Source organism: Paramormyrops kingsleyae, chromosome 18, assembly GCF_048594095.1.
Source record: "Paramormyrops kingsleyae isolate MSU_618 chromosome 18, PKINGS_0.4, whole genome shotgun sequence".
NCBI classification, from domain to species: Eukaryota; Metazoa; Chordata; class Actinopteri; order Osteoglossiformes; family Mormyridae; genus Paramormyrops; species Paramormyrops kingsleyae.
In genome coordinates this window covers 7,832,305-7,845,930 of record NC_132814.1, presented here as the reverse complement: position 1 = coordinate 7,845,930, position 13,626 = coordinate 7,832,305, and the positions used below count along the sequence as shown (strand labels likewise).

General features: G+C 44.9%; 1 protein-coding gene across 4 annotated transcripts in view; it reads left to right on the top strand.

The window, feature by feature from the left end:
• Nucleotides 1–13,626, top strand: part of col26a1 (collagen, type XXVI, alpha 1) — a 43,614-nt gene that overhangs the window by 999 nt on the left and 28,989 nt on the right. Inside the window, exons 1-3 of one of the 4 annotated variants that reach the window (XM_072702366.1) lie at nucleotides 679–1,092; nucleotides 1,992–2,114; nucleotides 4,487–4,590. In XM_072702366.1, the coding sequence (XP_072558467.1) occupies nucleotides 989–1,092; nucleotides 1,992–2,114; nucleotides 4,487–4,590 (331 nt within the window). In that variant the 5' untranslated portion in view covers nucleotides 679–988. Of the gene's footprint in view, nucleotides 1–678; nucleotides 1,093–1,988; nucleotides 2,115–4,486; nucleotides 4,591–13,626 lie in introns of those variants that run through there. The other 3 variants (XM_023819430.2, XM_023819431.2, XM_023819429.2) reach the window with 3 other exon arrangements.

Sequence of the window (13,626 nt, the reverse complement as noted above, 5' to 3'; positions counted from 1 at the left end):
TCAGGGAACAGAGGAGCTTCGATTCCTAAAACTTTACAGAAATATATCATATTTGCTATTCAACAGAAACGTCTGTGGTGAAAATGTCCACTATTGAGTAGTATCTAAAATCTCAAGTGACTGCAACCCAAACATCTAGTAAGATAATGACGTTGTAGAGTATAGACTGTTTCACGAAATATTGTAATGGACTGTTCAGTGTGAAAGTAGAACAGATGATGAGATTTAGGGCTTTCTTGCACTTTCTTATTACCTGAAATTCGTAACTGGGGGCGAGGGAGGAGGTGTCTCTCCTGTCCTCCCCTTAACGCACAACGGGTTGATTAAATTTTGAGAGCATAACATGTAGCCAATATGTTGATAGATATGCTGCGGGAAGTGTGAGCGAGCGGCGTCGCCTTCTATTCAGAGCTCATCTTACACGGGTTGTTCGTGAACCAAACACATCGGGGTAAAACGGGACGGAAGTTTGTGTTACACGGGGTAGCTTTGAAACCAGAGTAGCGGTTTTCATTACAGATGTAAACACATACTTATCCAGTTTTCAATGGTTTATCTGCAGATAAAGCCGATGAATATATTCGCATTAAGAGACTTTAGTCGCGTAAAGAGACTTTTATTTCAGTCTAGATTTGAGTATTTCAGTAAGTGTTTACACCTGAAATTCTGCAAGCGCACTTCCAGAAAAGGCGCAATAATGATAGATGTACACTAAAGAGAATATTTCTATATTGTTACTAAGGTCATGCACAGATGCATATAGATGTCATTGAATTTACAGACATGGCTCATTATCCACATGTATGAAGTCTTAGGTGGCCTATCAGTTTGTCAGTTAATTTTAGGATTTTTCTTTCTATTTTATTTTGAATCAACTCATACTATTGTCCATATTATCCTTCGACACGCATCCTTCTAAGGATACATTCGAAAACCAAATATGTCATAGCAACGTGACAGGGCTGTCCCATTTTGAAGACTCCTTCGAATGTGGTCTAGGAATGCGTCTTGTCCTTGCCGAGTGGATCCTTTGCAGCCCAACATATCCCAAGATTCTTTGCGTGGCCCTTTGAAGGGCACAGCCTACAAACGGTACATAGACCATGTCCTTCAAAGGATGCAGTCCCTGAATTCGAACAGTCTTTGTCTAACTAATTATCTTTGTCAGGGTCAGTGGCAGCAAAGGTCACAAGAGAGTGGGCCACCCACTGAAGGGGCACCTAGCATAATTTTGTATCACATTTAATTGAACGCATCCCTGGTATATTCTGAATCTAATTTAATTCATGCATTTTCCCTTTGTATCTGTTTATTGTATTGCTATTATTTCCATTAACACAGTTGTTAGAAGATCAGAATTTAAGTTCCATCGACACTAGGTCACAAGGACAGATTCTTTAAATCTTTTTAAGACTGACATTGTTCCCTTTAATGAAGTTAACTCCCAACAAAGTTAACCTTGTTAACACTTGTCACTCCCAACAAAGTCACTTGTCACTCCCAACAAAGTCACTTGTCACTCCCAACAGCTCGACCTTGGCTTAAAATACCTCCTCATTCTCACCGCAGACGACAGAAACGAAAGCTTGGGATCCCCAGAAAATTCAGAACCCAGCTCCTTCTCACACTCCACACACTCCCTGACCTCACCCCCAGCTCATGTTCCAGGGTCTGCAAGTGTGTGTTTCACTTCACGTGTCCTACACTGTGGAATGTCTGGAATTCATCATTCAAAGAAAACAGCTAGGTTTTCTTATTAAAAAAAACTGATTAACTTGTAAGTTGGCCCAGCTGTTGTCAAAGCAATCAGACAGTAGCTGGAAATTCTGCTGTGTTATTACCTGGATGTAAAAAAAAATACAAACATAAAAATCTGATTTGAAGTGGTAGCACCTGACTAATGCTGCTGTGCTGAATAGTGTAGGTACAACCTTTTTCATGGCGTTATGCAGGAAGAGTGAACTACACCCCCTGGTGGCATCTTTCAGCAGGAACTGGTGCCAGTACACGGTGTCGAAGACTGTGACGTGCCAGGTGCAGAATGGCACTGAGAAGCTGGTGCAAAGGGTGTTTCAGAGCTGCCGCTGGCCAGGACCCTGCAACAACCTCATAAGGTATGGATTCTAGAAGCTTCTGTTGTACCTATTTCTCTCTCCTCTGTCTCATTACCTGGTCTTACTTTCCTCCTTCATAACAACACATTAACATCTGTGCTTCCTGACACTGTTGGATACTGGGAGTCACATGTTCACAGTTTGTATTCAATAGTTAAATGATGTTTCTGAGTTGTGTATTTGATTAAGACATGGCCATAATGTATCTGGGAACTCCATGAAGGACTAGCGGAACAGAACACCTGTAATAACCAGTTGAACTTTGTTTTTGGGTAAATATAGGCCTATTTTTGCCAAAAAAACTTAGGGAAAGCACAGCAGAACCCAGTGTCTTGAACAATAATGTGAAACATCTTTAGTTTCTGTAAACAACCTGCAGAAGAAAGGGCAGCCAGTGGAAGGCCACCTGAAGGTCTGCATTTGGAGAACCTGCTTTTTTTCCCCAACGAAATATGGCAAGGGCAGATGGACCTTTGTGTGTCCTTGGAGATAGAAATGTAAATAATGTGAAAAATCCACAGCAAGGCTCCAGATCATGAACTTCAAAGTACTTCCTACTTTAGCCAAGTCTGTGATAAGGTCCACTTTCTTTGGATTGAAGGTTTCACTTCTAGGCAATAATGGACTGCAGCAGATCCTTGGGTTGTTGGTGTTTCTGAGGCTTAGAACACAATCCATTGCTGATTAGTATTAGTGTAACACATACATCCATGTTCCATGCTCCATATCCAGTATAGGGTCACAGTGGTTCTGAAGCCAATCCCAGGGGCACACCCTGGGGGGGAAGCCACAAGTTGGCCATCCACACACTATGGGTCATTTAGAACAGTGTTTCCCAGTCCGGTCCTTGGGGACCCGCAGACAGTCCACGTTTTTACTCCCTCCCAGCTGAATGTGGACTGTCTGGCAGGGAGCAGGATTGGGAAACATTGATTGTCTGCACTGGGCTTTCAGAGGAGATTAGAGGACTTGGAAGTACCTCAAATTAACATGTATAAGGGTATAAGCCCAGAGTGTCACCCACTTGCCCCACCCCCTTGGTAAGTATGACATATATTATGGTGAATCTAACCCCATCCACCATCTTTGACACTAAAGACATTTTTTTAACATGCATTTTTACATATCAGTCAAAACAGTGAGCTTGCTGGAGTGCTTACCGGATGAAGTAACAGCTTGCATTGGGGGTCTGAATCTTTTCATATATTTGTTATCAATAGAAGATAGTTTGTCAGAACACCCTGTTGCTCAAATATTACATGTTTTTCCATAAATCAAAATAATCTTGATTAAATACAGCAGTAATTTTTGTCTTTGGTACAGTTTGCTGTGATTTGAGACTTATGAAAACATTGAACTGACATAATGGCGATAAATATTTGAAAAACTTTTAGTCCAGTTCATTGGAGGCTTTTCTTTTAACTTGCTTGGACACCAGATATTTTATATAATTAAAATCCCTGTATGAAAACTGTGCTTGTCTCTTTGCTTGTTCTAAAGTAAGTAAGATTTACACCCAAGGCAGTCACCCAGAATGGCATACACTTTATATTCCAGGCAAGACATTGGCCTCGTTGCCTCAAAAAAGTATGAATTCATTTCTTTTCCTTTGCCATTCTTATATTCCCCTGTCTGCCATTGCCCCAAGAAATGACTCTGGAGCAGGAACTCAGTCATTTATCACAGAGATATCTGTGATTTGAAACATCATTACACTACATTCCATCGTTTTATGTCTTTGGGATCCATCCAAAATGGGCTCGTTGTCTTCGCTGGTGGTGCTACGCCTGAGAACACCGCTGGCTGTGCTTTCACGTCTTGCACTACCACGTCTGCTGGAGCAAGTTAACATTTTCAGTCTAACTTGCAGACTGGGCTTTTTTGAAGCAGCGACGTCAATGTTCAAGCCCTGACGGATCAAATTTGGCATGTCATGTCGAATTGTGGGAACTGAATGCAAGAAGAGTCCATCCATCCATAAATGCTCATTAAAAAAGCACCGTGGACCTGGGTGGTAGAATCTGGAAGCTTCTGTTCGGGGTCAACCAACACCCAATCATAGCTGATGACGAAAATTACGTCACTCAACCGTTGCAGACACTTGCAGCTACGCGGACGTGCAAAGTGTAAACGGGCCTGAACACTTTCTGGGTTATAGATTTGAGTCCAACTTCCTCTGCATGTGTGATATTTGCACATTCTCCCTGTGTTCTTATGGTTTTGCTCCAACGGCCCAAAGACAGCACTGGTGTCTCTGGGCATGCGTGTGAATGGTGTGCTTCATGATCTCCCCCATGAATGGGTTACTTGGCCTGCCATCTTATACTGCATCGTGTGTATGGTACACATGGTATGTATGATGTTCATGTCAGTTACAGGACACTGGTCAAGCCCACATACCGTGTGACCTACCGGCTGGTGATGGCCCTGGAGTGGCGCTGCTGCCCGGGATTCCTCGGAGAAGATTGCCGGGAGGGTATGTCCCACTGTCACCCCCATTCTGCCCCAAGCGCTAAGAATTTACCATCGATGTTTCCTCTGTCCACCCAGTGCATGCGATGTCTCCATAACCTGTTACTTAATGACGCAGCAAAACAAGAGACCAGTTTGCAGCTTATTTCCTGTCATAGCTTTTAATTTACTCCTGTCCTCGGTGTCCGGATTACATTTTGAGATTGTTTATTGGACATTCTGAGACTCCCGGCTACAGTCCCTTCAAGGGGGAGGTTAGGGCAGGTCACTGTAGATTTAGGGTGAGCTTTCTGGAGGCAATTCGCAGTGGAATGTGGGCCTCCCTATGTCACCAGACCGCGTCATGCTGCCACCCATTTTTCAATGCGTTGTTCCACTTCCCTTTTAAATAAATGCCAAAGGCAAGGAGGCAGCATTCTGGTAGGGCGGGTCACAGCTGGAAATGAGGTTTGGACTGGTGTCCGCCACAGACTGCGGCTGTGGACACTGTGTGCTGGATGTGGCTGTATGTGGCATCAACTCAGACATAAGCATTGGGCAGGAGTGTGTCTGCCCAGTCTGCTATGCAGTAATGACATAACATTATTGCCCTTGGCCAAATTAAACCATACCAGAACACGTCTTTGCTGATGTTACCCACTGGTGTAACTGTGTGCCATGTGCAGCGTTAATTCAAATGAGCGCTCTCCGAAATCTTCCCTGAAACTGGCACTGTCTACTCACAACTTCAGTTGGTGCCAGATTAATCTGCTTCCGACAGCACAGTGATAATAACCAATATAATCAATAAACGGAAATTTGAACCCTTGACAGTCAAATATACACATTTTATAGATACTGGTGTTTAGTAGATATTAGCCACAAGTAAGTGTCATTTATTCAACTTTGTTAGTAAAGTCTGCTTTCATGTTTACTTTGTTTTACAGCATTGAAATGTCTTTAAACTGCGAAAGTGTACAAGCGACCTCATCAATTATGCAGGAATGACGTGGTCAGGATCTCGCTGTCTCGTCATATACCTTAATAATGTTGTGTTCCGACGATTACATTCCAGTATAACTTGCTGAGATAGCTGGTGACCCCACTGCCCATAAGAATTGCTTTGTGCTTAAGGTATTTAATCCCCCACAAGGAAAGGCCCCCTCCCTCCTGCCCTGACCCCCCCCAGGGACGGGAAAACGGAGACTGATGGTCTCGTCGGGTCTCCTCAGTCAAATGGAATCCAATATGTGGCTGGAAGTTGAAAATGGATTATTGCCAGGACAACTGAGAACTGTGTTTTTTCTCTGTTTTCTCCTGGGGTTTGTTTTGATGGAACGTAGCGCGATAAATGGAGCTCAAAGAACTTGAAGGAATGACTCGTTAGCATTCAGACTCTTGGATTCATGCTAAAGCAATTGCAGCAACTTTTGTGAAGAGACACATTTGTGCTGTGCTGACAGACGTTTAAACTTGGATAATCTGCTGAAATTAAACAATTTTTCATACTCTGTCTTAGAATGGGTTAGTAAATTGCAGCTAGTGGACATGCAGCTAGTGGACATGAGGTTAAATATGAGGAAGGTAAACTCGCATTGCTTTTTGCATCCCCCCATACAATCAATAACAGAATGACTAGGAGGCATTGTGATTGAAATGTAGCCCTCAGTGCCTTCAGTGTGATTCCTCCATGGTACCCTGGCATGCAAATACATATATAGTCATGCTTCCATCATTCACAAGGGCAATCACACACAGCAGTGGCCCTCAGAATGCAAACACCCATCCCCTGGGCTCATTGTTTATTAGCGGCTTGTCCTTGTTTTGAAATAAAGGATTGCCGGCTTCAACCGTCACAATCACAACCCCCCCCCCACCCCCCAAATGTCCCCTCTGTCCTGTCCTTCGCAGTGAGAATTCACAGGAATTGTCAGCTCCCAAAGGGTCCGTCCTCAAAATGCAAATGAAAGTTGGAGAAAAGGATCCCATTAGGTACACCTTGATGTTTTGTTGCAATGTACCGCGTCCTGCTTGATTTATCCAGGGTAATCCACTCCAACTGTCAGATTATCGATATTTTCACTTTATTTGATATCGTTCCCATCTGTAAAGCCTGTGGAGGCTTCAGGCATCCACCCTGAGAATGTGTTTTATTACATTTATACTTGACCAGAGCACATCAAAGACAAGGAGCTGGCTCCATGTGATGCTGAAGAAGATCGCATCCTGGCCTTCAGATGAGCTTGTTGTCCGAGCTCCATGGACAGCCAAGACTTTAATATGATTAGTGAGCGTGGGAAGAGAAGGGCGGACAGGAGGCGTAACGAGAACTACAAAGGGGCAATAGCTTTTCAGGACTGAGATCACAAGAGACGCATCCAGAGTTGGTGAAAAGCGAATTGTGCTCGTTAGGCAAGCTGTCTGAAGATTCCCATAACCTTTAGATATGAATGAACGAGAACCACTCACCCCCCTAGGAGTGCTGCCACTTACCAGCCTGCCATTGATGCAATGTCTTTTCCGTTAGTGGCATGCTTTTGTTTCTTGAGGGACAAAGGTGAGATTGACAGTGAAACAGAAGCCCCCCTTTCCTCTCTACGCAACTTTAGATGACATTCATTTGCAGTGATGTTGCATTAATTGAATACAGGGGTTGTTATTTCCTGCCTTGAGTAGCCGTGGTGGTGGCCCCCTTGCTGCTGTTCTCTAATTCGTCGCACGCCTTCCCACACTGTCCTGGCCTTGGAGTACACGGGCAGGGCAGGCCGTTTACAAAGTGGCCGTCTTCAGGGCTGGACCTCGTGTGCTGCTTTGTGTGTTTGATGTTCATTCAGAATTCAGGTTCATTCAGAATTCTCTTTAATGGCTAGGTACAAGAAATTTGTTCTGGCAGTATTGGTGCATGCATTCACAGACAACATAGAACATAAGAAAAAAAGGAGAAATGCGATTATATGATAAATAGTGGCATCAGTACAAAGCTGTACAATTAATCTCAATAAATATAAACTTAAAGGGTAAGGAGATGTACTGATTACTGAAATATAAAAATATATGATGTCTGGTATTGTGATGAGTTAGCACCCCGTCCTAGGCTATTCCCCGCCTTGCATTTGTAGTCTCCAGGATAGTCTCTGGACCCCCCCACAACCCTGTTTAGGACAAGTGGTTTCAGAAAATGGATGTATGGATGGATGATGCCCAGTAGAACAGACAGATAAAATGGAGGCACAAAAATGCATCCAGAGTCAGTGGGGGGCACTAAGCCTAAGCAGCAAATAAGAGTTTGTGCAAAGTGTTTCAATCGCTGATGAACTCTCAAGCGTTGGAAGTGACCGATGGCAAAAGTGTCAAGATTATAGACCTGGTTGACGACTGAACCATATAATTCTGACATGTGGTCAGTGTTCTAACAGCCTAGCAGTGGCGGAGCTCTTCTTGAACTTGACATCAAGACTGAATGTAACAGCATAGCTCTTCAAAACTTTAGCCTTTGGCCATACATCCCTACCCAACTTGCTTCGAGGGCACTCAGAGCGGCAAGAGGTGCCAAACCAGGAGCAGCCAGATCCGAAGCCCAGTTAGCATGCTGCTGCGGTATGTTTGGGCAGCTTTATAGCCTGAGCCACTCCACCTCCCAGGGCTCAGAGCACCCATTCAGCTGCATGACTTCGTATGTTTAACATTTTGAGATTCCTTTGTCGGTTTCTCAATGTACCATGTGCTTCTAATGTCTCAAATCTTTTCTGATTCCCATGTGCATCCAGACCCTTTTCCATCCGACGCTCTTAAGAAGAATGAGGAGCATGCCTGCAATCTTTCACTTGACTCATATTTTTGTTCCGCCTAAATGATTTCCCTCAAAGACCTCGCCTCCATCATTTGCTAATTCGGTTTCGTAACCTTCTTTGTTTGCAGTGGTATCTTTTATTAGGCTTGTCGTCTTTGATTGATCTTTCATGGGGGTCATGATTGAGGTTCAAATGGACCAGAGTAGTTCAAAGTAAGCCTAGGAATCGGCTCCAGCTTTGGGCAATTGAAGATTTCGTCTAGTCAGCTGAATGTCTGCTTGTAGCAGCCGAGAATCCAAGACATAAACAACTGTCTTTCATCCAGCTCAAACAACAAAACAAAACGAAAAATAATTAGGAAATTTACTGTGGGAGATGAGGACTAAGAGCACTTGGGTGAGTTGTTATTTGCTCTCCCTAGATAATTTTTGCACATGAGGTACACAGCAGATCTACAGCGGACAGGTCATTTGAGTTGATTGTCTTAAATCGATGCATAATTAATTACCAGATGACCCTGAAAATAGCAAGCTGTGGGCTTGTGCAAGTTACTAAACTTTTAAAAGAATGATTCAAAAGCTTTACCTGAGAATTATTCCCGCTTATCGTTATACCTGTTTTGCGTTTGACTTTGCATGAGGGTGCCAACAAGTTATTGGCATAAATGCATCAAAAGATTTGGAAGTTAACGGTCTGTTTACTGAGAAATCTTTAGAATCAAGTGTTCAGAAATACCAGTCATCCCAGGGAGATTAAAGAATGAAGTCACCAAAGGAAGAATCAATCATCTACTTCTGCATAAACATTTTTGCATGCAGTGTGTTGAGTCACAAACACGCAACTAGGTCAGTCCCCCTCAGTTAGAAAGGCTTTTCAGAATCTCTCTGGTGTATAAACAAGCCCATTAATAAACCCCCAAACCCATTTGTCTTGTCTCGGGCAAGGGGGGGGGGGTGGGGGGTGGACTCTGAGGTGATCTCACATGCAGGCACATCCAAAAATGCTATTAGCTATAGTATGCAAGTCCACCGAGGGAAGGCAGATGTGTAGGCTAATCTGCGGCCACTTGGCCAAGGTGGAGTGCAGTTTTACCTGAGGGAATTGAGGCCTAAAATAAGCAATATTCAGACTTTGTCCTAACCATAGAGGGATGTGCACAAGCAGCCCTTTCAGATTAGCCTCGAACCAGAGAAAGTCTTAGGAATTATCAGTGCTGCGGGCTCGCTTGTGCGGTCTGTTTGAGCTGGTCACGTGCACATTCAGTAGTCAATCTTTCATTCTGATTTTAATAGCAGTTTAGTGGATCGACTGGTTTGCCTTTACTGAACACTGCTGATGTACCTCCTGCTGTTATGTATATATGGGAGGGGCTAACCTGTGTCCTAACCTATGTCCTGACCTGTGTCCAGCTTATGTCCTGACCTGTGTCCTAACCTATGTCCTGACCTGTGTCCTAACTTATGTCCTGACCTGTGTCCTAACCTATGTCCTGACCTGTGTCCTAACTTATGTCCTGACCTGTGTCCTAACCTATGTCCTGACCTGTGTCCTGACCTATGTCCTAACCTATGTCCTGACCTGTGTCCTAACTTATGTCCTGACCTGTGTCCTAACCTATGTCCTGACATGTGTCCTAACCTATGTCCTGACCTGTGTCCTAACTTATGTCCTGACCTGTGTCCTAACCTATGTCCTGACCTGTGTCCTAACTTATGTCCTGACCTATGTCCTGACCTGTGTCCTAACTTATGTCCTGACCTGTGTCCTGACCTGTGTCCTAACCTATGTCCTGACCTGTGTCCTGACCTGTGTCCTAACTTATGTCCTGACCTGTGTCCTGACCTATGTCCTGACCTGTGTCCTAACTTATGTCCTGACCTGTGTCCTAACTGATGTCCTGACCTGTGTCCTGACCGACCACGCTCGTTTGGGAGGTGGGGGGCTGTGTTTCAAAATGGTTGCAGGTTGCAGCCTCCATGATTATAGAAATTTTTTCGTGGACAGACCCCCTCACACACCCACCAATTTTACAGAGATACGTGTTGAATTTCAAGGGATAGAGAGTGGACTGCAGGCAGAGGTGTAGGGGACACTGAGTCATTTGTTACTCCATTTTGTCTGCTATCATCCCCAGACCTCCCCTTTATCCTGGAAATCCTGTTGGACACTGATATTTCCCTGGTAGACGGTCCCATGTAGACTGACGTGATTCAGCAATGGTCTTGCATTTGCACACTTCAGGGAGAGCCGCCTTTGATTGACGAGAGGGTATCTGGCTGTTCCTTGCTCTTGTGAAGGAAGTGAAGGTGAAATGATCTCCTGAAGGCAAGACCAGAGCAGAGTCAGCCTGAGAAATGGGGAAAGCTGCCATCCTGAGCAGTTAGACCTTCTAGGAGGTGCTGATGTGAAAAACGTGACTTTTGGCTCATTTGTAATTGTTTTAAGATGGACCGGTACGTCGTTTTGGCATGTTTCTGGTCTGACTGTCGTCCTCTTGTACGCACGCCATGGAAAGCACAAAGTTTTGCCGGAACAACAGGCTTCAACGAATCGCCACACAACAGTTAAGTCATTTATTTGACGAATAAGACACACTACATGGACAAAAGTATTGGGTCACACATCTTAATCCTTGATTTCAGGTGTTTCATTCAGACGCATTGCCACAGATGTACAAAATCGAGCACCTAGCCATGCAGTCAGGTTTACAAACATTAATGATAGAAAGGGTCATTCTGAAGAGCTCATAGGATGCCACCTTTGCAGTAAGTCAGTTTGTGAAATTTCTTACCTGCTAGATGTTCCACGGTGAACTGTAAGTGATATTATTGCAAAGTGGAACCATTTAGGAACAATAGAAACTCAGCCACAAAGTGACAGACCACTTAAGTTACAGAGCAGGGTCACCAAGTGCTGAGGCACAGAGTGCATAAAAGTCGCCAATGCTCTGTTGACTCAATAACTGCAGAGTTCCAAACTTCCTCTGGCATTAACCTCAGCACAAAAACTGCACTGGGAGCTGCATGGAATGGACTTCTGTGGCTGAGCAGCTGCATGCAAGTCTCACATCATGAAGCGCATTGCCAAGCATTGGATGGAGTAGTGTAAAGCACGCTGTCACTGGACTCCAGAGCAGTGGAAACATGTTCTGTGGAGTGACGAATCATGCTTCTTTGTCTTTCAGTCTGATGGACGAGTCTGGGTTTGGCAGATGCCAGGGGAACGTTACCTGCCTGACTGCATTGTGCCAACTGTAAAGTTTGGTGGAGGAGGGATAATGGCATGGATTGTTTTTCAGGGGTTGGGCTAGGCCCCTTAGTTCCAGTGAGGGCAACTCTTAATGCTTCAGCATACCAAGACATTTTGGGCAATTGAAAGCTTCCAACTTTGTGGGAACAACTTGGGGAAGGCCCTTTTCTGCTCTAGCATGACTGTGCCCCAGTGCAAGGTCCATAAAGACATGGTTGGGTGAGTTTGGTGTGGAAAAACTTAACTGGCCCACACAGAGTCCTGACCTCAACCCCATCAAACACCTTTGGCATGAACTAGAATGGAGATTGTGAGCCCGGAATTCACGTCCAGCATCAGTGACTGACCTCATAAATGTTCTTCTGGATGAACGGGCAAAAACTCCCACAGACAAAATCTTGTGGAACAGCTCCCAAGAGTGGCAGCTGTTATAGCTGCAAAGGGGGGACCAGCTACATATTGATGCCTATGGATTTAGAATGTGATGTCATAAAAGTTCCTGTAGATGTAATGGCCAGGTGCCCCAATATGTTGTCCATATAGTGTATCTGTCCAGGTCTGAAGAGGCTCACAGGGTCATGCATCTCAAAATGGATCACCGGTGTGTCTCACATACAATATGAAGTGCATGCTCGTCACCCTGTCACATGCATGTCATCATGGATTCCCGTCTGAATTAATCTTATCATCAGCTTTGTCATTCCCTGTAACAGCAGTGGCAAACGGTGTCTTTTAGATTGAGCAAACACACTTTTCTGCTTATCATTAAGATGTCGCATTTTATGCGAGGGGTTAACATTTTGCAGGCTGTTCAGTTTCAGACCGAAGAAGGCACCCACACACAAGCGCGCAGCGAAATGCTAATTTTGTGTGGACGAAACAAATGTGCATGCATTTCATTGTTTGCTTAACCTTTGTAATTGCATTAGCAAATATTTCCAAAATATTTAAAGTGCTCAGAAAATTGCATCCATATGGCGTGTGGGGGCTGAGGTGCAGACCTGTCATGGGGGGGGGGAGCAGGCACCTTTACAGAGAGGCATGAGAAGACTGAGAGGGAGAGAGAGAAAGAGGGAAGTGGGGAAATAAAGAGATGAAGAGAGTAGAGAGAGAGTGTGGTACCGACATATGACTGTATGAGATTTGTATAAACACAAGTGATTATGTGAAAGGGAAAATGCTAGAGGGCGTGATTATGAGCATGACAGAGAAAGACAGAGGGATGGAGGGTGGAGGAGTGAAGGGGAGGGATAGAAAAACAGACTAGAGAACAGAATGAGGGAGAGGACAGGGTGGGAGAGAAGAGGATAGAGGGAAGGAGAGGACAGTGGGGGAGAGCAAAGGACAGAGGGAGGGAGAGAAGAGGACGGAGGGGGGGATAGAAGGAGAGATGAGAAGAGAGGGAGACAGAGAAGAGGAGAGAAGATGACAGAAGGAAGGAGAGAAGAGGACAGAGAGGAGAGAGGGGGACGGCGCCCCCCGCTGCTGTTCCCACGGCCTGGCCTGTCTGCGCTGCGCTGTGGGAACCCGGCACGGCTGCTGAGTACTGCTGTTCCCCTAGGCAACGTGTGGCTCCAGGAATGGAGGGGATCGCTCTGGCAGAGCCGGCTGCTCTCCGATTCCTTCCCCAGGACTCTTCCCCGTGGTCTGTATGGAGGAGGAGGTGACGGGGGGTAGGGGGCAGCTGTTCATTAGGGAAATAAAGGAATCCACTTAGGCATCCTTTTCTGAATAACTGTATGTGAAACGTACATTGGAAACATATTTTTTTTCTGTTTTTCAAATGCAAAAAGGAGACCTAGAAGCTCAGGGTGGAGCTGGACTCTTGGTCCTAGTGCCTGTCAAACGGCTCTGCTGCCTGTTGCTCGTGAGGACACAAGATGGCAGATTAATCCCTATGAAGGTGCGCCATGGTGCCAAATAACAGCTAGCCTGCAATTACTGACCCAGTCTGGCGCCTTGTCCTACACCATGGTTTAACATCCACAGTGTGTTTCACAGATACCCTCGAGCATTGGAGT